Here is a 22549-nt window from a genome sequence, read left to right on the forward strand (position 1 = left end):
AGGGGATGCAATTGAGATTTGAGAGTCTGGATTATAGATAGTACATTCTGATATTATCAGTAGCTTAGCTGTTTCAACTGGCTGAAATGAGTCAAGATATTGACATGAAATTAATCACTGTAAGCATTTACCGAGCACCTTCTATGTGGCAGATTTATTTCTGTAAAGGTTCTCTAATTGTTAGATTTCTAAGTCTCAAGGGAAGAGACAGTGAATATGTGTCAAAGTTTTATTTAAGGCAAGAAATGCAGACCTCCCAAGTGAGAACAGAGGCTATTCAGAGCTTGCTATAGCAATGGAGGCAGCGACCACACTTGAGTTTGGCAGAGACACAAAAGCAATCGGAAAGAGGGGAGGCTTTATAGTGGAGAAAAAAAGGGATGCTTCTGATGTGTTCTGATTTAGGGTTGTTGGCAGAGAAGCTGGAGGTAATCTAACTTGAAGCAGGAAACTTAACAGGATTGGTTTGGGGGAGAATATTTGGCTTTCTCTGGCTGGTACTGGTGTCTGGGGACAGAGAGATTAAAATAGAAAAGTTGGCAGCCTTCTTGAGAAAATCCTGACCATTTTGAGCTGATTGCTGTAGAGGTTGTGGTTTGGCTTATGTGAGTTAGAGTGTTATTATCATATGCAGTTTAGCCATTGTCCATATGTTTAAGTCTCTCACTCATTAATACGGGAGCCAGCAGAATTGTAAAATGGATTTCTACCAGTTCTGAAAAATGAAATTTATACAATTGTTGGGGAAAGGAGTGCTGAAATACAACTGCTCAGTTGATACAAAACTGGTTAATTTTTCTTAGAACAATGCAACCTTAACCTTTGGAATTATATACATATTTATACATATTTATATACAAATATATATTTATATATTATCTTGTATATTATACATAATATATAATATATGATATATAATATATATGATATATATTTATATATAATGTATAATATATAAATATATATCATATATTATATATTATATATAAATAGATAATGTATATTATACATTATATATAAATATATATTATATATAAATATATTATAATATATAATATATTTTATATATTATATATAAATAATATATTTATATATTTTTATATATATAAATTCAGCTTGGCACTGAATTCCCTGCCCCTTTCTCCCCTTACACCTCATCAGTTTCCTACCAATTAATCTTTGATTTCATCCTTTTGTAAATCTTCTGGGCCCTAATCAATTGTTATTCAAAGTTACATTTCCTGTGGGTGTCAGATGATCAAGTAGGCTTATTACAAAATTCTCTAGAATGAAACTAATCAAAAAGGTCACAAAATATTATCTTTTGACTTTTTTCCAAGTTTTGAATAAAATTTTAGGTATTTCTCATTTTCACCACAGTCCAATGCAAGTAACTCATTGTAGTAGTACAATGATTATCCCGATTTTCCAGGTGAGAAAACTGAGCCACAGTTTTAGTAACTTGAAGAGTAACCAGTAGTTAAGTAATTCAACGACAGCCACAGAATGGCTGAGCACTGGCTGTACTGGCGCTTTAGGTTATAAGAGTGAGGGAAGGCCTGCCACGCTGCAGGGTTCGAGCAACGACAATTATTTTTTCCATTGCTTTATTTCCACCCATTTATCTGGCTTCTAAATCCAAAATCCTTTTCTAAGACAGTTCACAGGGGTGGAGGGAAGAGCCTGGGCTGAGCTCCACATCAGGCTGCCTTTGCTAGCTGTGCTGTCTTGAGCAAGTCATTTATTAATTAGCTTCCTGGCCCTCTGTTCTTCGCTTGTAAAATAGCTGGAACCGCGTTCTCGGAGAGCAGGTGCTGGTGGGTGGCACTGGGGTAAACTCACAAAATAACCGTTGAGGCCGGAGGCGGTGGCTCACGCCTGTAATCCCAGCACTTCGGGAAGACGAGGCGGGCAGATCGCTTGAACTCAGGAGTTCAAGACCAGTCTGGGCAACACTGTGAGACCCTATTAATACAAACAATAACAATAATAACAAAAATCAGCCCGTCGTGGTGGCAGTCGCCTGTGATCCCAGCTACTCCGGAGGCTGAGGTGGGAGAGTGGCTTGAGCCCAGGAGGCGGAGGTTGCAGTGAGCCGAGATCGCGCCACTGCAGTCCAGCCTGGGCGACCGAGTGAGATCCCATCTCTAATAAGAAAAAGACAAAAAACACAAAGTAACCATTGAAAGATAGCGCCGCTGGTTGGGTTCACCACATCCCAGCGCAGGCGGGAGCAGGCTGTAGCAGCTTTAATTAAACGTGCGTAAAGAAAGCTGTCTTCCATCTTCCTTGGCACCGCCTCCCACTTCAGTCCACTCCTCGGCCCCGCCCCGGCCCTTCCCTCGTTGTCATGGAGGCTCCAGGACGCCACAGCGGGATAGTTCTGCTCCCGCGGCACCAGAGGCGGGGCACCCTATGACGCATGCGCTCGCTTCGCTGCCCTGGCGCCGCGGTGGCTGCCGGGACTGAGCTCCTAGCACCAGATCGGGAAGTGGCGGGCGGAGTCCCGGGTCGAGTCGTCGCCTCAGCCACCGCCGCCGCCGCCGCCGCCAGTGGCGAGACCCCGACCTGGCGGGTCAGCGCTGGGCGTGCGTGCGGGCAGGCGGGGGCGCTGACGAGGAGCAGGAAGAGGCTGCAGTGCCGGCGTGGGCGGCTGGCCGAGGCGGAGGCGCAGGAACTGGGCGGCGAGTCGTGAGAGGCTGCCCGCCTCACTCAGGTAGGGGCTGCGGCCGCCGGGTGAGGGGCGCAGAGCCCGGTCCTGCTGTTCCCCAGGATCCAGGCGCGCCGCCGCCTCCCGGGAGGCTGAGCGTGACCTCCACCCCACGGGAAGCTGGGGCCGCCGTTCTGGAAGCGAAACACCGAGCACGCGAACCGTTCCCCGGAGCATTGTCTTTAGGCCGGAGGTTCATTGAGCAAACTTTTGGGTTGGAAAGAGGGAAAATTCGCTGTTTGCTGCCTGATTGTGCCTCTTCCAAGCCTCCAAGTTCACGGGCGCGGTAGCCAAGCGAACCACGTGTGGAGTTTGAGGAGCCACGGGGTCCAGCCAGCTCAAGGCTGTGATTTAAAATGATGCTTGTACGCGGACTGCTTTCTGGGCTACCTTTTGGAGACTTGGTTTGTGATGATCCCTAAACATTAACGATAGTAGTTGATTTCTGCAGTCTAAAGACGTTTTCCACAACAATGCTGCGGCCCGCTTTCCGCCCACCTCCTCACTTCCGTCATTTAAGGGCGAAGCAGCCCGCTTTTCATGGCCGGATCCTGAGGTGCCAGGGACACTAACGAGGCTGGGAAAAAGTAAAACAGAGGGGAGGTAGGAAGGTTGAAAGAGGTCGAATGATGGCAAGAATCGTGGGCTTGGAGGCAGATTTCAGTTTAATTTTTGGGTTTTCCATATCTGCCCGCGGAGGAACCAGCCAACTCCTTGAGTTGTGATAGTTTTGTTTAATTGTAAAATGAACATGGTGATGTAACCTGTTTACTACATAGGTGGGTCCAGAGATCTAAAGCGTACTACACATATTGAGTAGTCTTTGAAAAAGGAGGAAAAGTTAGGCGGAGCACGTGAAGACATTGCGAAGCCTTCTGCTCTAGATGCCTTTGAACGTTCCCGAACCTCATAGGTGGCCTTTGTTTTAAAGGCCTTTACCAGCATTCCAGGTCTGTTGTAAGGAGCACTTGAGTTAGGAGTCAGGAGGTTTGGGTTCTGGCCCTGGCTCTTCCATCTGTGCGACCTTAACCAGACAGCTTCACTTCAGATTTCATGTATTAAAATAGGAATGACACTAATACCTGTTTGCTCCTGGAGTTGCGAGGGTCAAATACTGTAAGCATTTAGTTTGTTGTAAACTGTACGGCTTTATTTACATCTTTTTTTTTTTTTTTTTTGTGCAGACAGAGTCTCGCGCTGTCTTCCAGGCTGGAGTGCAGTGGCTCGATCTTGGCTCACTGCAACCTCCACCTCCCTGGTTCAAGCGATTCTCCTGCCTCAGCCTCCCGAGTAGCTGGGATTACAGGCGCCCGCCACCACGCCCCGCAATTTTTAAAAATTTTTTAGCGGAAACGGAGTTTAACCATGTTGGCCAGACTGGTCTAGAACTCCTGACCTCGTGATCCGCCCGTCTCGGCCTCCCAAAGGGCTGGCATTACAGGCGTGAACCACTGCGGCCGGCCTATTTAAATATTTTAGAGTCGTTTTTTAAAAGTCCAGATTAAGGTCCTGCCTTTGCAACGTGAAATAATAAGACACAAATGTTTCTTGTTCTAGAAATTCACAATCAGCTTGTTGCTCCCACCTTCTCACTTAACAATTCTCCTTTCTTGTTCTTGGCCCCACGCTTTCCCTCCTCCCAAGGCTGTCTCCTACCTTCCTCAGCGCAGTAAATCGTTCTCTTTCAGATCCAACTCGAAATAGTAATACTGAAATGACATATGTTTTTATGACTTTACTATTTAAAAAATAACACACGTTTTCTCATTCTTACAATTGGGCTGGATGTGGATAGCTTTCGCAGCGTCCTCATTTTACTTATGAAATTGAATGTAGAGGCCTTGTGGGTTGCCTAGCCAGGTGGCTCTTAGGAATTGAAACTGAGGCCGGGTGTGGTGGCTCACGCCTGTTATCTCAGCACTTTGGGATGCTGAGGTGGGCGGATCACTTGAGGTCAGGACTTCAAGACCAGCTTGGCCAACATGGTGAATGAACCCCGTCTCTACTAAAAGTACAAAAATTAGCGGCGCGTGGTGCTTCGCACCTGTAGCCCCAGCTACTCGGGAGGCTGAGGCAGGAGAATCGCTTGAGCTCAGGAAGCGGAGGTTGCATTGAGCCGATTTTGCCCTACTGCACTCCAGTCTGCGCGGCAAAGCAAGACTCTGTCTCAAAAAAAAAAAAAATTGATACTGAGAGAAGGCAGGTTTTTGATTCACCGTACAGTGATTGTTCACGCCTTAATTGGAATTCACTCTGATTATTTCTTACTAATGCTTATATTTTAAATTTTTAGCTGACTGCTCCATTTCCTCAAATCTAAGCAGCACGCAGACAAGGATTTATCCTCCATAACCTTTCAAAGCTTAGAGCACAGTGCCTCACAAACAGAAGACATTTAATAAAGGCTTGTGAAACCAGTAATAATGGGACCAGAGCAATTTAAAGATGTTGTTCCATGTGTTGTTCATTTAACATTTATTGAGCTATCTGTGCTTAGAAGCTTTCAAAGTATGAGTCTTTTTCCTCCCAGCTGACACTAGTCTTAACAGTGTCAAATTCATTTATATAGTCAGCTTGAGGTCTTCATAGACCCTCTGCAAGGTTCTAGCAGAGTTCAGAAGAGAGGAGTGTTTAGAATTCTTCTTGGTTGACCTGTAGCTTCCCTGGTTGTACTGAAGTTGCTTAGAGTTGTAATTTTAGAACTGGACAAACAACCACAACATAGAAGTTGCCTCAAACCACCTCCCTCCAAATTGGAAATTTTCTGTAGACTTTTATTTTTTTATTTTTGAGACAGAGTCTTGCTGTGTCACCTAGGCTGGAGTGCAGTGGTGGGATCTCAGCTTACTGCAACCTCCGCTGGACTCAAATGATTCTCGTGCCTCAGCCTTCTGCGTAGCCAGGAGTACACGTGTGTGTCACCATGACTGGCTAATTTTTGTATTTTTTGTAGAGATAGGGTTTCACTATGTTGCCCAGGCTGGTCTCAAACTCTTGACCTCAAGTGATCAACCCACCTCAGCCTCCCAAAGTGCTGGGATTACATATGTGAGCCACTGTGCCTGGCTCCCTGTAGACATTTCTAACAAATAGTATAATAATTCAGCCTCTTCATCACTTAATTATTAAGAGTTCACCAGTTTTAAAAATATGCTGTTTTATTTATAGGCAGTTCTGATGGTTCTCTTTTTTTGCAGTGAGCCTAAATCCACCTCCTTCGAATTTCTGCCCTGTAGTCCTCATGTTGTTTCTACAGCAATGTTGTCCAATAGAAATATAATGGGAGTGGGAAGTATGAGCCACACATGTAATTGAAAATATTCTAGGCTGGGTGCAGTGGCTCATGTTTGTAATCCTAGTGCTTTGGGAGACTGAGAAGGATTGCTTGAAGCCAGGAGTTCAGGACTAGCCTGGGCAACGTAGCAAGACCTTATCTCTAAAAAGTTTTTAAAAAAATTAACTGTGTGTGGTGGCGTGTACTTGTAGTCCTAGTTAGTCAGGAGGCTGGGGTGGGAGGATTGCTTGAGCCCAGGAGTTCAAGGCTACATTGAGCTATGATCACGGCGCTGTACTCCGGCCTGGGCAACACAGTGAGACACTGTCTCTTAATTTTTTTTTAATAGCCATATTTTAAAAGAAAAATTGGTGAAATTAATGTTAACATTTTGTTTAACCCAGTATATTCAAAATAGTATCACTTCAACATGTAATGAATGTAAAATATCTTGTTAGTAATTAAAGTTTTTTTCTTTATACTAAATCTTTGAAATCTTGTGTGTTTCTACACTTGAAAGTCCATGTTAATTCTAACTAGCCACATTTCATGTGTTTAATAGGCACATGTGGCTAGTGGCTATAGTATTGGACAGCACAGTTCTGGAGCTTTAAAGAATAATTCTGTTTCTTTTCCTCCTCCTTCTTCCTTTTTTTTTTTTTTTTTTTTTTTTTTTTTTTGGAGAAAGGGTCTTGGTCTGTCACCCAGGCTAGAGTGCAGTGGTGTTATCACGACTCACTGCAGCCTTGACCTCCCAGCCTCAAGCGATCCTCCCACTTATGCCTCCCGAGTAGCTGGGACTGTAGGCACACATCACCATGCCTGCCTAATTTTTTGTATTTTTTGTAGACATGAGGTATTACCACGTTGTCCAGGCTAGTCTCCAACTCCTGGGCTCAGGCATTCTACCCACCTCGGCCTCCCAAAGTGCTCGAGCCACTATGCCTGGCCTCTTTTTTTCCTATAATGGCTAGTACAGTGCTTGGCATGTAATGAGCACTATTGAAATATTTATTTGAGTGTATGAATAAGTGAATAAATACAAGTGCTAGAGAACTAATAATAAAAGGTAATTTTGTTTGGGAAGTAACTTGTTGAGATCTATGGATTTAGAGTGCAGGTTTGAGTGACTTGAATTTGTATTAAAGACACTTATTTTTTCTTTGTAGCATTATGGATCCAAGCCTGTTGAGAGAAAGGGAGCTGTTCAAAAAACGAGCTCTTTCCACTCCTGTAGTAGAAAAACGTTCAGCATCTTCTGAGTCATCATCGTCATCGTCTAAGAAGAAGAAAACAAAGGTAGAACATGGAGGATCGTCAGGCTCTAAACAAAATTCTGGTTAGTAAAATTGGTTAGGACTGTTTGGTTTTTCTTCAGATTATTCAGGAGGAAACCATTTAGTTATGGCTAGTTCATTTTTCAGTTCAGCTCTCCTGTTGATAGGCACTTTGTTGAATATAAAGGATGAGACAATAAGAGAATTTAAGCTCTTAGGATGTTAATAGTCTTGTGCTGTAGTTGAAATTTAGGTTATTACCTCTTTAAAAAAAACTTTATTCAGGTTAAATTTACATACCATACAGTTCATTCATTTTAAGTGTACTGTTCAAAGATGTTTCATAAATTTACAGAATTTTGCAGCTGTTATTACAGTCCAATTTTAGAACGTTCCCATCACCCCTGAAAGATCTGATGTGCCCATTTGCAGTGACTTTTCCCACCCCTGCCCCAGAAAACCAATAATCTGCTTTCTGTCTCTATATGTTTGCCTTTTCTGGATACTTCCTATAAATGAAATTGTATAATAAGTGGTCTTTTGTGTGTTGTTTTTTTTCACTTAGCATATTTTTGAGTTCCATCCATGTAGTATGTGTCAGTACTTCATTCCATTTTTATTGCTAAAGAGTATTCCATAGTATGGATATATGTACCACAGTTTGTTTATCCGTTCACCAGTTAACGGTTATTTGGATTATTTTCACTTTTTGGCTGTTTTGAATAGTGTTGCCATGAATATTCATGTACAAGTCTTTGTGTAGACTTATCTTTTTATCTCTTATGGATAGAGACTTAGGAGTAGATTTCTGGGTCATATGTCGAATTTATATTTAACCTGTTAAGAAACTGCTAAAATAGCTGTACCATTTTACATTTTCTCCAGCAATGTATCAGGGTTCCAGTTTTTTCTCATCCTTGCTATTGCTTGATATTCTTTGTCTTTTTTATCTTAGCCATTTCTATAGGTGTGAAGTGCTATCGCTGTGGCTTTCATATGCATTTCCTTAATTAGTAATGATGTTGAACATTGTTTCATGTGCTTATTGACTATTCATATATATTCCTTGGTGAAATGTCAATTCAAATTTTTTTGCCCATAAAAAAAACTGAGGTATATTTCCTCTTCCTATTGATTTAATAATTCTTTATATATTCTGGCAATCATTCTTTGATCTGATATACATTTGCAAATATTTTCTCCAAGCAAATGCTTGTCATTTTACCTTCTTAATGGTGTCTTTGTATGTACAAAAGTTTTTAATTTTGATGAAGTCCAACTTACCAGTTTTTTTCTTTTATCATTTGTATTCCTGGTGTCGTATCTAAGAAATCTTTGACACAGGTCATGAAAATTTATTTCTGTGTTTTCCTCTTAAGAGTTTTGTAGTTTTAGCTCCTACATTTAGGTCTATAGTATGTTTGAGTTGATTTTTGCCTATGGGTTAGCATAAGGGTCAAAATTTATCTTTTTGAGTGTTCCTATGGAGTTGTCCCAGCATCGTTTTTTGAAATGATGATCTTTTCCCCTGTTGAATTGCATTGCACCCTTGTTGAATATCAGTAGACCATAAATGAAAGAGTTTATTCCTGGAGTCTCAATTTGGTTCTGTTGACTTCTATGTGTGTCTTTATGCCAGTATTATTTCTCTTGAGTGCTGTAGCATTGTAATTAAGGTTTGAGACTGAGAAATGTAAGCCCTTCAACTTTGTTCTTTTTTATTTCAAGAATTGTTTTGGCTTTTCTGTATAAATTTTGGGATCTGTCTATCAACACCTGCAAAAAAGCCTGCTGGGATTTCCATAGGGATTGAATCGAATCTATAAATCAATTTGGGGAAGAATTGCCATCTTAACAATATTAGATCTTCCAGTCAATGAATGGATGGCTTTTAAAAAATTTTTTTTGTAGAGACAAGATCTTGCTCTGTTGCCCAGGCTGGTCTCAAACTCCTGGCCTCAAGCAATCTTCCTACCTCGGCCTCCCAAAGTGTTGGGATTATAGGTGTGAGCCATTGCACCTAGCAGTTATTTTATTCTGATTCAATTTCATTTATGAATTAAATTGTTTTCTTTGATTTTTTTTGGGTTGCTCATTGCTAGTATATAGAAATGAGTTTTTTCTTTTTTTTTTTTTTTTTTTTTTTTTGAGACGGAGTCTCGCTCTGTCGCCCAGGCTGGAGTGCAGTGGCCGGATCTCAGCTCACTGCAAGCTCCGCCTCCCGGGTTCGGGCCATTCTCCTGTCTCAGCCTCCTGAGTAGCTGGGACTACAGGCACCTGCCACCTCGCCCGGCTAGTTTTTTGTATTTTTTAGTAGAGACGGGGTTTCACCGTGTTAGCCAGGATGGTCTCGATCTCCTGACCTAGTGATCCGCCCGTCTCGGCCTCCCAAAGTGCTGGGATTACAGGCTTGAGCCACCGCGCCCGGCCGAGAAACGAGTTTTTTCATACATTGATCTTGTATTCTATAACCTGACTGAACTTGTTTTTTATTTCTAGTAGTTTTTTGTGTGGTTTCCCTAGGATTTTCTACCTCAAGATTATGTCATCTGTGAATAAGAACAGTTGTCTTTCTTTCCAGTGTGAACTTTTAAATTTTTATTTATTTTGCCTGTCTGGACTGGCTGTATGTTGGATATTTCTGCAGGTTTTGGTACATGCCCTTTCCAGTTGAAGAAGGTCCCCTCTATTTCTAGTTTGTTGAGAGGTGGGTTTTTTTGTTTTTTGTTTGTTTTCTTTTCTTTTCTTTTTTTTTTTTTTGAGATGGAGTCTTGCTCTGTCGCCCAGGCTGGAGTGCAGTGGCGCAATCTTGGCTCACTGCAAGCTCTGCCTCCCAGGTTCACACCATTCTTCTGCCTCAGCCTCCCAAGTAGCTGGGACTACAGGCGCCCACCACCACGCCCGGCTAATGTTTTTTGTATTTTTAGTAGAGATGGGGTTACACCGTGTTAACCAGGATGGTCTCGATCTTCTGCCTCGGCCTCCACCTGCCTCGGCCTCCCAGAGTGCTGGAATTACAGGCGTGAGCCACCGCGCCTGGCCTTTTGTTTGTTTTATTTTGAGACAGGGTCTTACTCCGTTGCCCAGGCTGAAGTATGCAGCGTGATCATGACTCACTGCAGCCTCGAAACTCCCTGACTCGAGCGAGCCTCAGCCTCCCCAGTAGCTGAGACTACAAGCACATGCCCACCACATTTGGCTAATGAAAAATTTTTTTTTTTGGTAGAGGGTTTTTTTTTTGGTAGGGGGTTTTACTTTGGTAGAGGGTTTTTTTTGGTAGGGGGTTTTACTTTGTTGCCCAGGTGGGTCTCCAACTCCTCGGTTCAAGGGATCCATCCCCCTTAGCCTCCCAAAGTGCTGGGATTATAGGCATAAGCTACCGCATCTGACTGTCAAGAGTTTTAGTCATAAGTGGGTACTGGATGTTGTCTGATGCTTTTTCTGTATCTAATGAGATGATCATGTTCTCACCCTTTAGTCTATTAATATGGTATATTAACATTAGTTGATGTTTAGATGTTCAAACAACCTTGCATTTATTCCTGGAATAAAATCCTACTTGGTTATGGTGTATAATCATTTTTATTTGTTGTGGTATTCAATTTGCTGGTATTTCGTTCAGGATTTTTGCATCTCTATTCCCGAGGAACTTGATCTGTAGTTTTGTTTTTCTCTCCTGTCTCTCAGGGTAATTCTGGCCTCCTTAAACGATTTGTGATGCGCTCCCTTTTCGCCTATTTTCTGAAAGAGTTTTTGAAACTTTGTTATTTTTTAAAATGTTTGGTAGAATTCACTGGTGAAGCCATTTGGGCTTCAGCTTTCCTTTGTGGAAAATTCTTTGTAAGAATTTTTTCTTTTCAGTTTACTCAGATTTTCTATTTCTTTTTGAGTTAATTTTGGTACTTTGTGGCTTTTTAGGAATTTATTCATTTTATCATTTACATTATCTAAGGGTTTTCAAAGTATTCCCTTATAATCCTTTTGATTTCTATAAAGTCAGTAGTGATATCCCCTCTTTCTTTTTTTTTTTTTTTTTTTTTTTTTTGAGACGGAGTTTTGCTCTGTCGCCCAGGCTGGAGTGCGGTGGTGCGATTTCGGCTCACTGCAACCTCTGCCTCGCAGGTTCAAGTGATTCTCCTGTCTCAGCCCCCAGAGTAGCTGGAATTGTAATTGGCGTGTGCCACCATGCCCGGCTAATTTTTGTATTTTTAGTAGAGATGGAGTTTTACCATGTTGGCCAGGCTAGTCTTGAGCTCCTGACCTCAGATAATCCCCCTGCCGCTGCTTCCTAAAGTGCTGAGATTACAGGCTTGAGCCACCGCACCCGGTGCCCTCTTTCATTTCTGATTTTAGGAATTTGTGTTTTCTCCCTTTTTTCTTGATCAGTTTGGCTAAAGGTTCATCAATTTTGTTGATTTTTTTCTAAGAACCAACGTTTGGTTTCATTGGCTTTTCTGTTTTTTTTTTTTTTTTAATTTTATTTCCACATCAGTATTTATTTTTTCGTTCCTTCTGCTTGCTTTGGGTTTAGTTTACTCTTACATTATTATATTTTAAACAATGTCAGTCACTTAATTCACAGCTGAAATTATTTAGCTACTTCAAATTGTAGTAATAATAATTTCTATTGATGTTAATTTTTTACATATCCTACAAGCTGTTTTAATAACTGATTTTAAAGCAAAGATTTTTTAAAAATCAAAGTAGGCCTGTCATTCTTATATGTTAGGTTTGTCATTCCATTGAATTTTACTTAGAATTAACTCATTGTAAACAGAAATGTAAAAAACTGTTTTAAACATTAACATAGCCACTCTTAGGCTTAAGCCACTTGAGCCTTTGACCTGCTCAAGAATGTCTTTGCATTTTGTAGTTTAGGCTACAGGTATAGGGTAGCGAATTTCATCTTCCACACAAACAGGTCCCGGTTCAACAGCAGGAAGAGCCTTTCTAGGGCTTTACTTCTCTTTGGTTGGCCAGGGTTTTCCCTAACAGTCAGGATAGGATAAACTGTGTTGTGGTAAGAGTCCCAAAAATCTCAGTTTCTTAAAACAACAAAAGCTTGTTTCTCCGTCATACTACATATTTATCATGGTTTGGCAGGAGTCTTAGCTAGTTATAGTCACTCAAGGACCCAGGCTGATGGAGCAGCTGGTAGCTCAAATGTTTGTGAGCCCTGTGCTAGCAGGAAAATGAACTCTGGAAGAGCTTGCACTAGCAGTTAAGTGCTGTGGCCTGGAGGTGACACACGTCACATCCTGTCACAGCTGATTGGCCAGAGTTAGTCACAAGTCATTCATTGGCCCAAGTTATGTTCCCAACCATAGGGGGCTCTGAAGTGAATGCTTTCCTTAATGAAGAGAGCTGGAAATATTGGGTGTAAACACTGAAGGCTACCATGCCACTCTAGTTCAGGCCACGATCATTGGACTGCTAGATTAGCTGTTGATCAGGTCTCCTGGTTTAGCTGCTTTTGTGTTCATTCTTCATACGGCAGTGATTTTTCTCATTAGATCATGTTGCTTTCTGCTCAAGCTAATCGTTACTGTTTTTTAGATACAGTCCATGTTTTACTGCAGGCCACGTGTCTACCTGATCTGGCCTCTAATTATCTCTTAGGCATGGTATCATGCTGTTCTCCTTGTACTCTGTCCTAGTGATACTGACTTGTAGCTCCTCCAACATGCTTTATTTTCTCTTGCCTCTTGGCTTCATATTAATATTCATATTATATCATAATATTCATATTATTTCCTCTTCCTGGAATATTATTTCTTATCTCCTACCCTCTTTTGGTTCTGTCCTGTTAAAGTTTCAGCTTAAAAGTCATATTATTCTCATTCTTCAGTGTGAATTTAGTGTATAACCTTTGAGTTCCCGTAGCACTCTTTCTGACAGAGCTCCCAATGTGCTCCATTGTAATGACGTGGTTCCTTGTTTGCCATTCTGCCCTCACTCTCTGGCCCAATTGCTGACATGTAGTAAGCACTCAATAAATATTTGTTGGATGACTAAATAAATTACAGCATAGGGTGGGGGAGAAAGTTGATAATGTACACTATTAAAAAATCTGGTTATTAAAGGACTTGCATACTTCCCATCTATTGCCAAGAATCCAACGTTCATGAAAATGTATATGGTTTTAACAGTGCTCAGTTCCTGGTTACCAAAGTATTTTATATACCCAAGCTTCACAAGTCCTTTTAAAGTTGGTTACGTTATTTGTGTTTCTAATGTGAGAATAAATATAAAAAAAACTTTGTGGAAGAGTTATTTCAGACTGGCAGTTAAGATTCTTTTTTTTGTTTGTTTGAGATGGAGTTTCACTCTTATTGAGGCTGGAGTGTGATGGCGTGATCTCGGCTCACTGCAACTTCTGCCTCCCAGGTTCAAGTGATTCTCCTGCCTCAGCCTCCCAAGTAGCTGGGATTACAGGGGCCCCACCCCCATGTCTGGCTAATTTTTTTTTTTTTTGTATTTTTAGTAGAGATGGGGTTTCACCATGTCAACCAGGCTGGTCTCGAACTCCTGACCTCAGGTGATCCACCTGCCTCAGCCTCCCCAAGTGCAGGTGTGAGCCATTGCACCCGGCCAAGATTCTTTAAATTGAAAATAACAGATTTCCTCTCTTTACCACACAGTTATTTATTATACACAAAAAATTCCATCAGTAATGGAGATTTAAAAAAAAAGTCTTTTATAATACCTCGTGCTTTTTTTGTCCCCAGAGCCCTCTTAATATACCAGCTATTCTAATTCTCCATATTTGTTTTCAAACCTTACTCATATGTATATTAATTTATAATATCATCAATAATTGTACTAAAACTTTTATATGCTGAATTTATTTACTTTTAAATACTTTTCTATCTTGCCAGAATTTTCAGTTGCCTTTTTGTTGTTGTTGTTGCCGAGATGGAGTCTTGCTCTGTCACCCAGGCTAGAGTGCAGTGGTGTAATCTTGGCTCCCTGCAACCTCTGCCTCCTGGGTTCAAGCAGTTCTCCTGCCTCAGCCTCCCAAGTAGCTGGGATTATAGGTGCCCCCCACTGCGCCCGGCTAATTTCTGTATTTTTAGTATAGATGGAGTTTCACCATCTTGGCCAGGCTGGTCTCGAACTCCTGACTGTGATCGATCCGCCTTGGCCTTCCAAAGTGCTGGGATTACAGACATGAGCCACTGTGCCCGGCCTTCAGTTGCTTTTTAATAATTCATTAAGTCGATGTGCCACATTTAGTTAAAGGCTTAGTTAACTATTTTCCATTTTTTGTTATTTTGAGTAATGCTGTTGTAAAAATCTTTGTACTTTGAGCTTTTTATATTTGAACTAAGTGCTCAGGATACATTTCCAGGAGTGGCATTTCTGACTTAGGGGTAGTATACTGGTTAAGAGCATGCTTTGGTTTGCTCATGGGTGATAGCAAAATAGTGTTAGGGGGTCACAAAATATATAGCCCTTGGAATTCAAAGAAATAAAACTACCATATTTCTCAACAGGTGTTGAGTGGCCCTATCTTTTGAACTTTTTTTTTCTTTTTTTTTTTGGTATTTTCACCTTTTTTTTTTTTTTTTATTCTTTCTGCCTTGGTTATCTTAGCCTTTGAGGTATAAATAAGAGAGGTAAAATGAAAGAACAAACTCAGGAAATGAAGGGGTGTAGTAGTAAGTTTTAGTTTGAAAATAGACTAAGCCTTTCCTATATCATGCATTTCTAACTAAACAGTAAGTCAGTTTTGTGAGAATTTTATGCAAATATATATATAAGTGGAAGTATTTTACTTTGGGCTTAGAAACACATTTTAAATAGCATTTTTGTTACCAACACACTATTTTTTGGTCTACGTGAATTGGTTAGGTATAAAATTATCTTAGCATCATTAGCCTTGCTTGTGTTTTCCAGCTTAGCTTTCTTTTGCTGTTTAATATCGAACTCTAGGAATCTTTTATCCAGTTTTCGAAGTGTCAGTATTAAACAGATTGATAAATTCACATTTTTGAAGTTTTACTGTATATTTAATGACATGGCTACACACAGAAACAGTGCATATTTAACTTGTTTTTCCCCTTGTACTAGAAATCTTTTAACTTTTCAGTCAGAATTTGTTTTGTAGCAACAGTTGGCTTCAGAAGATTTTTTTTTTCTCGGAAGAGGTTGAGCTGCTTTCAGAGATTTTGTTCATCTTCTGTAGAGTGTTAGACCACTTCAGTTTCACGTTTTCTGATGTTGTCCATCATGCTTCTAAGAGGGTTGGGTTCACTTTTCAAGTCTTTCACGGTTTTGTTTTTTACACAGCAGCAGCAGTCAAGCACTTCATAAAGGAAAGCCAGCACCACTAAAGATACCACTGTAAATATAAATAAAAGCAGGATGACAAAACAGGCAGTGTTCCAGTTGTCATGGAAAGGGTAAATTTTTTGAACTTGAAAACCAAGGTACTGATAAACAGAGGTAGTGGTTTCATTCCAGAGGCTGGAAGCCATTCTTAGAGATTCCACTTCTTATATTGCTCTTTTGAATCTATAAAAAAGGTAGAAAATGAATTTATGTAAGCAAACTACAGATCTATTAATTCAAATCTCAGTAGTAAGATTTCTTAGTAAATTTGTATAGGCAAGATGAATCTTCCTTAATTAATGCCTAAATGGTCGTTTTGAATTTTTTTGTATATCTGGGCCAACGTACTTAGTAAACCATACCCTGTTTTTTAATGTATATTATTTGCTAGATGAATATATATATATATATATATTTAAGATTCAGGCCAGACATGGTGGCTCACGCCTATAATCCCAGCACTTTGGGAGAGCGAGGTAGGCAGATCACTTGAGCCCAGGAGTTCAAGACCAGCCTGGTCAACATGGCGAAACCCGTCTCTACAAAACATACAAAAATTAGCCAGGCATGGTGGTGCGTGCCTGTAGTCCCAGCTGCTTGGGAGGCTAAGCCAGGAAGATTGCTTGAGCCAGGGAGGCACAGGTTGTGGTGAGCCAAGATCGTGCCGCTGCACTCTAGCCTGGACAATGGGAATGAAACCTTGTCTCAAAAAAAAAAAAAAAATTCTTATACAGAAATTAACTGCTAATGGAAGGGGAAAAGGCAGCTGAATTGATTTAAAACTTGATTAAAGCAGTGGTCAGTGAGCTATTATCTACAACAAATCTTGGGGTTTTAAGGTTATGTTCTTCAAACTGCCCCTGGAAAAGCTTTTATCATTAGCCTTGTGAGTTCTTCTTACCTTTTTGGTTCAGTGTATTTCTGTCTCCTGTTTCCCCTCCTTTAAACTTTGATGACAGTTTATCTGTTGATCTGAATCAGGAAATAGTGGCTGAGTGAAAAATAGTAGAGAAAGAAAAGCCAAATAATGCCAGTTTTCAGAATGAGGATAATAAAATTTTAGCTTAGAGTTGTCTGTGAAAAGACCCTAATCTTGGGGTTGCAGATGTTAGTCTTAAGTGTTTCGTATACCTAAGTGACCCATAGACATAAATATTTTTAAAAACAGACAAATTCAGCCCTCCCAAAGGTATCAGTTATTAAATTATTGTTCCATTTCACAAAATAAGCTAGTGAGTTCAAGTTTCAGTGTTCTTGAATTAAGTTTAGCTCTTGTTGACCTGGTACTTGTTAGCTCTTATATGGGGGCTGTTAGAATCAAAGATTTGTTAGTATGGAACTACAGTAATGAGGAACTAAATTAGTTTTTACTATCTTGATCTCTAACAGATATTTTAACACTTAGGTTTTAAAAATTATAAAATAACCTGTGCACTAAGAACATTTTGGAAATAAGAGAAGAAATGTAGTTCCACTTCAATAATTTATCGATTGTCATTCTGTATGCTTTTTCTTTACTACTTAGTTGTAAACAGGATTTTATTTTTATAACAAATGCTTATTGATTACCTAATGTGTACCAAATATTTTTGTAAATTCTGGAGATACCTTGTGTGTGAGAGTGTTTCATTTAATGAAAACTACAAAATAGTATGAACCCCATGTACTTTATTTTTTTTTTCTTACTAGCCTTGTAGATACAGGGCCTCAAAAATTGGGTTAAGGCTTAGAATTGTTCCTCTTCAAAGAAATCTTTAGTAAAGGGTGAGAGATTTGTATGATCTGAAGAGAAACCAGAGTATCCCATGTACTTTTTTTTTTTTTTTTGAGACAGAGTCTCGGCCTGTCCCCCAGGCTGGAGTGCAATGATGCGATCTCAGCTCACTACAACCTCTACCTCCTGGGTTCAAGTGATTCTCCTGCCTCAGCCTCCTGAGTAGCTGGGGTTACAGGTGCACGCCACCATGCCCGGCTAATTTTTGTATTTTTAGTAGAGATGGGGTTTCACCATGTTGGTCAGGCTGGTCTCGAACTCCTGACCTTGTGATCTACCTTCCTTGGCCTCCTAAAGTGCTGGGATTACAAGGCGGGAGCCAGTGTGTCCCCGGCCTCCCATGTACTTATAATTCAACTTCATTCATCAACTCTTGGCCCATCTCTACCTCTACCCGTTTGCTTCCACCCCATTGGCTTTTTTAAAGCAAATTCAAGACATCATTCACCTAGAAATATTTCGGTATATATCTCCCAATGGTGAGGACTCTATTTTTAAACATAACCACAGTATTATTGTCACACCCCAAACTCAAAGCCATGACAATATAATTCCTTAAATTTCTTTGTTTTATTAATAAATAAAAAATTTTGGGTTGATAAAATTATGTTTTCTAAGGTTTTTGTTTTCTTAGGTTTACTTTGTGAATCACTTCACCTCTGGATGGACTTGCCTCCTTCCTTTTTTCCTGCATTTTGAAGGTTAAAGTGATGATCTGAGCCAGAGTAAAGACTTAAATACATGTTTTCTTTTGGATTTAAGAATCCTGTTTTATCGTACTTGGTGACCCTTTGTCTTGAAGTTAGAGACAGACTGATGGGCAGTAATAGAATCAGTTGCTTCTTTTAGTTCAGGATCATGCAGAAATACATGGTGTGGAACAGAGATGTGTAACTTCCTATTACATTACAGTTTTTTCAGACTATACTCAGCGTTTCAAAACTTATCCTTTTATCCTTTGTATTTCCTCTTCAGAGTACTTCTTATAGAAAGTAGGGATGCTACCTTGCACAGTTCCAGGGAGCACCATTTGTATTGTGTTGTGGGGTGACATTCATGTAGAATATGATATAAGCGGTACCCCTTGTCTAATGTGAATATCCTAATAGGCTACAGCCCCTTCAACTTCTGGCTTGTTGCTGCCTCTAATTCTCATCAGCATGCACACAAATATTCAATTAACTCGTAGAAACTTATTTTTATTTTTTTGAGACAGAGTTTCAGTCTTGTTGCTCAGGCTGGAGTGCCGTGGGTGGCGTGATCTCGGCTCACTGCAACCTTCCCCTCCCAGGTTCAAACGATTCTCCTGCCTCAGCCTCCTGAAGTAGCTGGGATTACAGGCGCCTGCCACCATGCACAGCAATTTTTTTTTTTTTTTTTTTTTTTTTGTATTTTTAGTAGAAATGGGATTTCACCATGTTGGCCAGGCTAGTCTTGAACTCCTGACTCCAGGTGATGTAGCCACCTTGGTCTCCCAAGTGCTGGGATTACAGGCGTGAGCCACCACGCCTGCCCAGAAACTTATTTAAATGGAGACAAAAGTTAGGTCCTCTTTGACCCAGCTTCCCTAATAGAGTGGTGTCATGCATACATGCCCACATTCAAATGCCTTAAAAATGCTCAGCTTTTGGAGATCCTTTAAGATTTTTAGCATTGCCAAAATACAGATATTCCTGTGAGGGGTAGCACACATTATTTTTACTTAAGTGTAAATGAGTTTCAGGTCATTTTTGAAGAACAGAGTTAATGAGAGTGAGAGGGAGAAGAACAGACCTTTTGGGAAACCCAGTGCGCTGCACTTGTGTGGGTGGGCAAAGAGCAGAAGGAATTGTTTGGGCGTCTGTCCAGTCACTTTACCTGGGCTAGTTGAGGATCACCCCAGCATTTATGGAAATATTCCTTAGACTTTCTGTTAAGGCCTTCCAGGTCGAACCCTTTTTAAAATCTGGAAATTTCTTTTGAATCCTTCTCTTCTAAACCTGGCATTAGAAGTAACTGCGAGGAGAAGGATGATAGAGAAAAGAGACTAGAGAGAAGCATTTCCTACATTCTGCCTCTCAGCTTAATCTGCCTATTGGTGAAGTTAATGTTAATTTAAAATGTTTACTATTGATTTAAGTAACATTATTATAGTCTTTATTTATTTATTTATTTTTTAGACAGAGTCTCACTGTGTTGCCCAGGCTGGAGTGCAATGGTGCAATCTCGGCTCACTGCAACCTCTGCCTCCTGGTTTGAAGTGATTCTCCTGCTTCAGTCTTCCTGGTAGCTGGGATTACAGGCACCTACCACCATGCCTGGCTAATTTTTGTATTTTTACTAGAGACAGGGTTTTACCATGTTGGCCAGGCTAGACTCGAACTCCTGACTTCATGTGATCTACCCACGTGAGCCACCACACCTGGCCTTATTATAGCAATTTTATTTTTATTTTTATTTTTGAAACGGGGTCTCGCTCTGTCGCCCAGGCTGGAGTGCAGTGGCGTGATCTCGGCTCACTGCAAGCTCCGCCCCCCAGGTTCATGCCATTCTCCTGCCTCAGCCTCCTGTGTAGCTGGGACTACAGGCGCCTGCCACCACGCCTGGCTAATTTTTTTTTGTATTTTTAGTAGAGACGGGGTTTCACCTTGTTAGCCAGGATGGTCTCGATTTCCTGACCTCGTGATCCGTGTGCCTCGGCCTCCCAAAGTGCTGGGATTACAGGCATGAGCCACCACGCCCAGCAGCAATTTTAAATAAATAAAAGTGCCTCTCAGTTGTGTCTCCTTAACATAATATCCCTCTAGTGTTTTGTCTTTTCTTCTAGAAATTGGCTATATAAATCTATAACTTGGATCTGGTTGAAATTATGCTGAAGTCATTACTTTGTATTTTAATTTATTGTGAGTAGACCTTTTTTGTTTGTATTGACTTTTGGGGAGAACTTATAAAGATCAAGTTGCCATTTCAAAATGGCATTTTAGAATGGGCCGGGCACAGTGGCTCACACTTGTAATCCTAGCACTTTGCGGGGCTAAGGCGGGCGGATCACCTGAGGTCAGGAGTTTGAGACCAGCCTGACCAACATGGAGAAACCCAGTCTCTACTAAAAATATAAAATTAGCTGGGCATGGTGGTGCATGCGTGTAATCCCAGCTACTTGGGAGGCTGAGGCAGGAGAATCGCTTGAATCCGGATGGCGGAGATTGCGGTGAGCCAAGATTGTGCCATTGCACTCCAGCGTGGAGTGAAACTCCATCTCCAAAAAAAAAAAAAAAAGATATCTTATCTACTTTTGAGGTACAAGTGAACTGCTTAAAATATTTTCAGGTCCCCTGGCCTCAAAAATAGAAAGAGGCAGTCAGGAAGGCAGACAGATACATAACTAAATTCAGTTATTTGAGGTTAACTTGTGTCCATTAATGAACTATTCTTCTGGTTAAATTAATATGGTATATCCACACAATTGAATCATAGGTAACTGAGTTTTAGGAAAGATATTTAGGATATGTTCTTAAGTGAAAAAAACAAGGTGTAGGACAATGTATATAGGAAAAGGGGAAATATATACTCTTATTTGCTTGTATCTGTACAGAAATCTTGGAAAGACCTACAAGAAATTAATCACAATGATGGTGTGGATGGGGATCCATAGGGAGGAGAGTGAGGCACAGGGATATGTTTGAGGCTTCTTAACCTGTACCTTGTGTTCTTTTGTTTTTTTCAACCATTTGAATATATTATTTATTTGAAACCTAAATAAATCATCTATTTTTAAAAGGAGAAATAAAAAGTACTATTCCTTATTCTTGGCTCTTTTAAAAGTCTGTTGTTAGCCAACAATATGGAGTAGTATGGAGAAACCATTCTTTTATTCCTTTCCTTTTTTTTTTTTTTTTTTGGCTTTTCTCCTTTAATTCAAAAAGATAAAATCCCTTTGTGCTTTCAAAATGTAACACATCTAGTTAAATCAACTATCAATATTGACTTATTTGATGCACTATAATACAAAACTTTAGCCTAATAAAACTTATAAAGTACTGCTGAGTATTCCTTTGCTTTCTTAATAAACCTGCTTTCACTTAAAGCCTGTTGTTTATGTATCTATTTAATGCATTTATTGAGTATTCTGGGTTCCAAAAAATTCAAATTGGGATTAGGAAACACTGTCATTCTTATTAGACTGTATACTTTATTCACACATAAAAATGCTTATAATAATTATGCTTGGCCAGATGCAGTGGCTCATGCCTGTAACCTCAGCACTTTGGGAGACTGAGGCAGGAGGATCACTTGAGCCCAGGAGTTTGCTTTTGGTTTGAAACAGAGTCTGGCTCTGTCACCCAGGCTGGAGTGCAGCAGCACAATCTTAACTCATTGCAACGTCTGCCTCCCGGTTCAAGTGATTCTCCTGCCTCAGCCTCCTGAGTAGCTGGGATTACAGATGTGTACCATCACGCCCAGCTAATTTTTGTATTTTTAGTAGAGATGGGGTTTCACCGTGTTGGCCAGGGTGGTCTTGAACTCCTCACCTCAGGTAATCCACCCACCTTGGCTTCCCAAAAGTGCTTGGATTACAGGCGTGAGCCACCGTGCCTGGCCAAGCCCAGGAGTTTGAGACCAGCCTGGGCAATGTGGGGAGGCCCTGTCTCTACAAAAATAAAAATTAGCTGGGCATGATAACCTGCACCTGTAGTCTCAGCTACTTGGGAGGCTCAGGTGGGAGGATAGCTTGAGCCTAGGAGGTTAAGGTTGTAGTGAGCTGTGATTTCTCCACTGCACTCCAGCCTGAGTGATAGAGTGAGTCCCTGTCTCAGAAAAAAAAACCAAAACAAAACAAATTACGCTTGTGGTAATGACTATGGGTAACGCCATAGGCTACCTCCAAAGGCACTTATATGCTTTGCTGGAAGTGTATAAGCAGTTTAAGAAAGTGTATAGGTCAGGTTTATGTTGTAAATGATGATGATTTGTCTTATGAGTGTATTGATAACTGAACGGCTCAAAACATTGATTGTTTGTTAGCTTCTGGGCATATCTGAAAAAAGTAAACACTGTAATATGGAGTCATTTACCACCTTAAATTTAGTGTGGCACGTCTTTCAAAGTATGGTAGAGCTCTGGTAATTTTTGATGTTTAATTTAGGGTAAAGGCTAAATCTTACTTTCATGGATTAGGCATAATTAAGCATGCAGAAAGA

At 40.5% G+C, this 22549-nt stretch overlaps 2 protein-coding genes and 1 non-coding gene across 5 annotated transcripts in view; 1 reads left to right on the forward strand and 2 right to left on the reverse strand.

Annotated features, from left to right (window-relative positions):
- GTF2E2 (general transcription factor IIE subunit 2) overlaps window positions 1-22549 on the forward strand; it is a 381513-nt gene that overhangs the window by 295745 nt on the left and 63219 nt on the right. The window contains exons 2-3 of one of the 2 annotated variants that reach the window (XM_050802546.1): window positions 2484-2716; window positions 7154-7323. In XM_050802546.1, the coding sequence (XP_050658503.1) occupies window positions 7158-7323 (166 nt within the window). In that variant the 5' untranslated portion in view covers window positions 2484-2716; window positions 7154-7157. Of the gene's footprint in view, window positions 1-2444; window positions 2717-7153; window positions 7324-22549 lie in introns of those variants that run through there. The other variant, XR_007728420.1, reaches the window with a different exon arrangement.
- Window positions 15097-22549, reverse strand: part of SMIM18 (small integral membrane protein 18) — a 577762-nt gene continuing 570309 nt past the window's right edge. The window contains exons 2-3 of one of the 2 annotated variants that reach the window (XM_050802588.1): window positions 16497-16586; window positions 15097-15778 (exon numbers count right to left, since the gene is read on the reverse strand). In XM_050802588.1, the coding sequence (XP_050658545.1) occupies window positions 15454-15741 (288 nt within the window). In that variant the 5' untranslated portion in view covers window positions 15742-15778; window positions 16497-16586 and the 3' untranslated portion in view covers window positions 15097-15453. The remainder of the gene's footprint in view (window positions 15779-16496; window positions 16587-22549) is intronic. The other variant, XM_050802589.1, reaches the window with a different exon arrangement.
- On the reverse strand, window positions 17284-17397 carry LOC126961979 (U5 spliceosomal RNA). The gene has a single exon (XR_007728544.1). It is a non-coding gene; the product is annotated as a U5 spliceosomal RNA (small nuclear RNA).

This window comes from Macaca thibetana, chromosome 8 (assembly GCF_024542745.1).
Source record: "Macaca thibetana thibetana isolate TM-01 chromosome 8, ASM2454274v1, whole genome shotgun sequence".
NCBI classification, from domain to species: Eukaryota; Metazoa; Chordata; class Mammalia; order Primates; family Cercopithecidae; genus Macaca; species Macaca thibetana.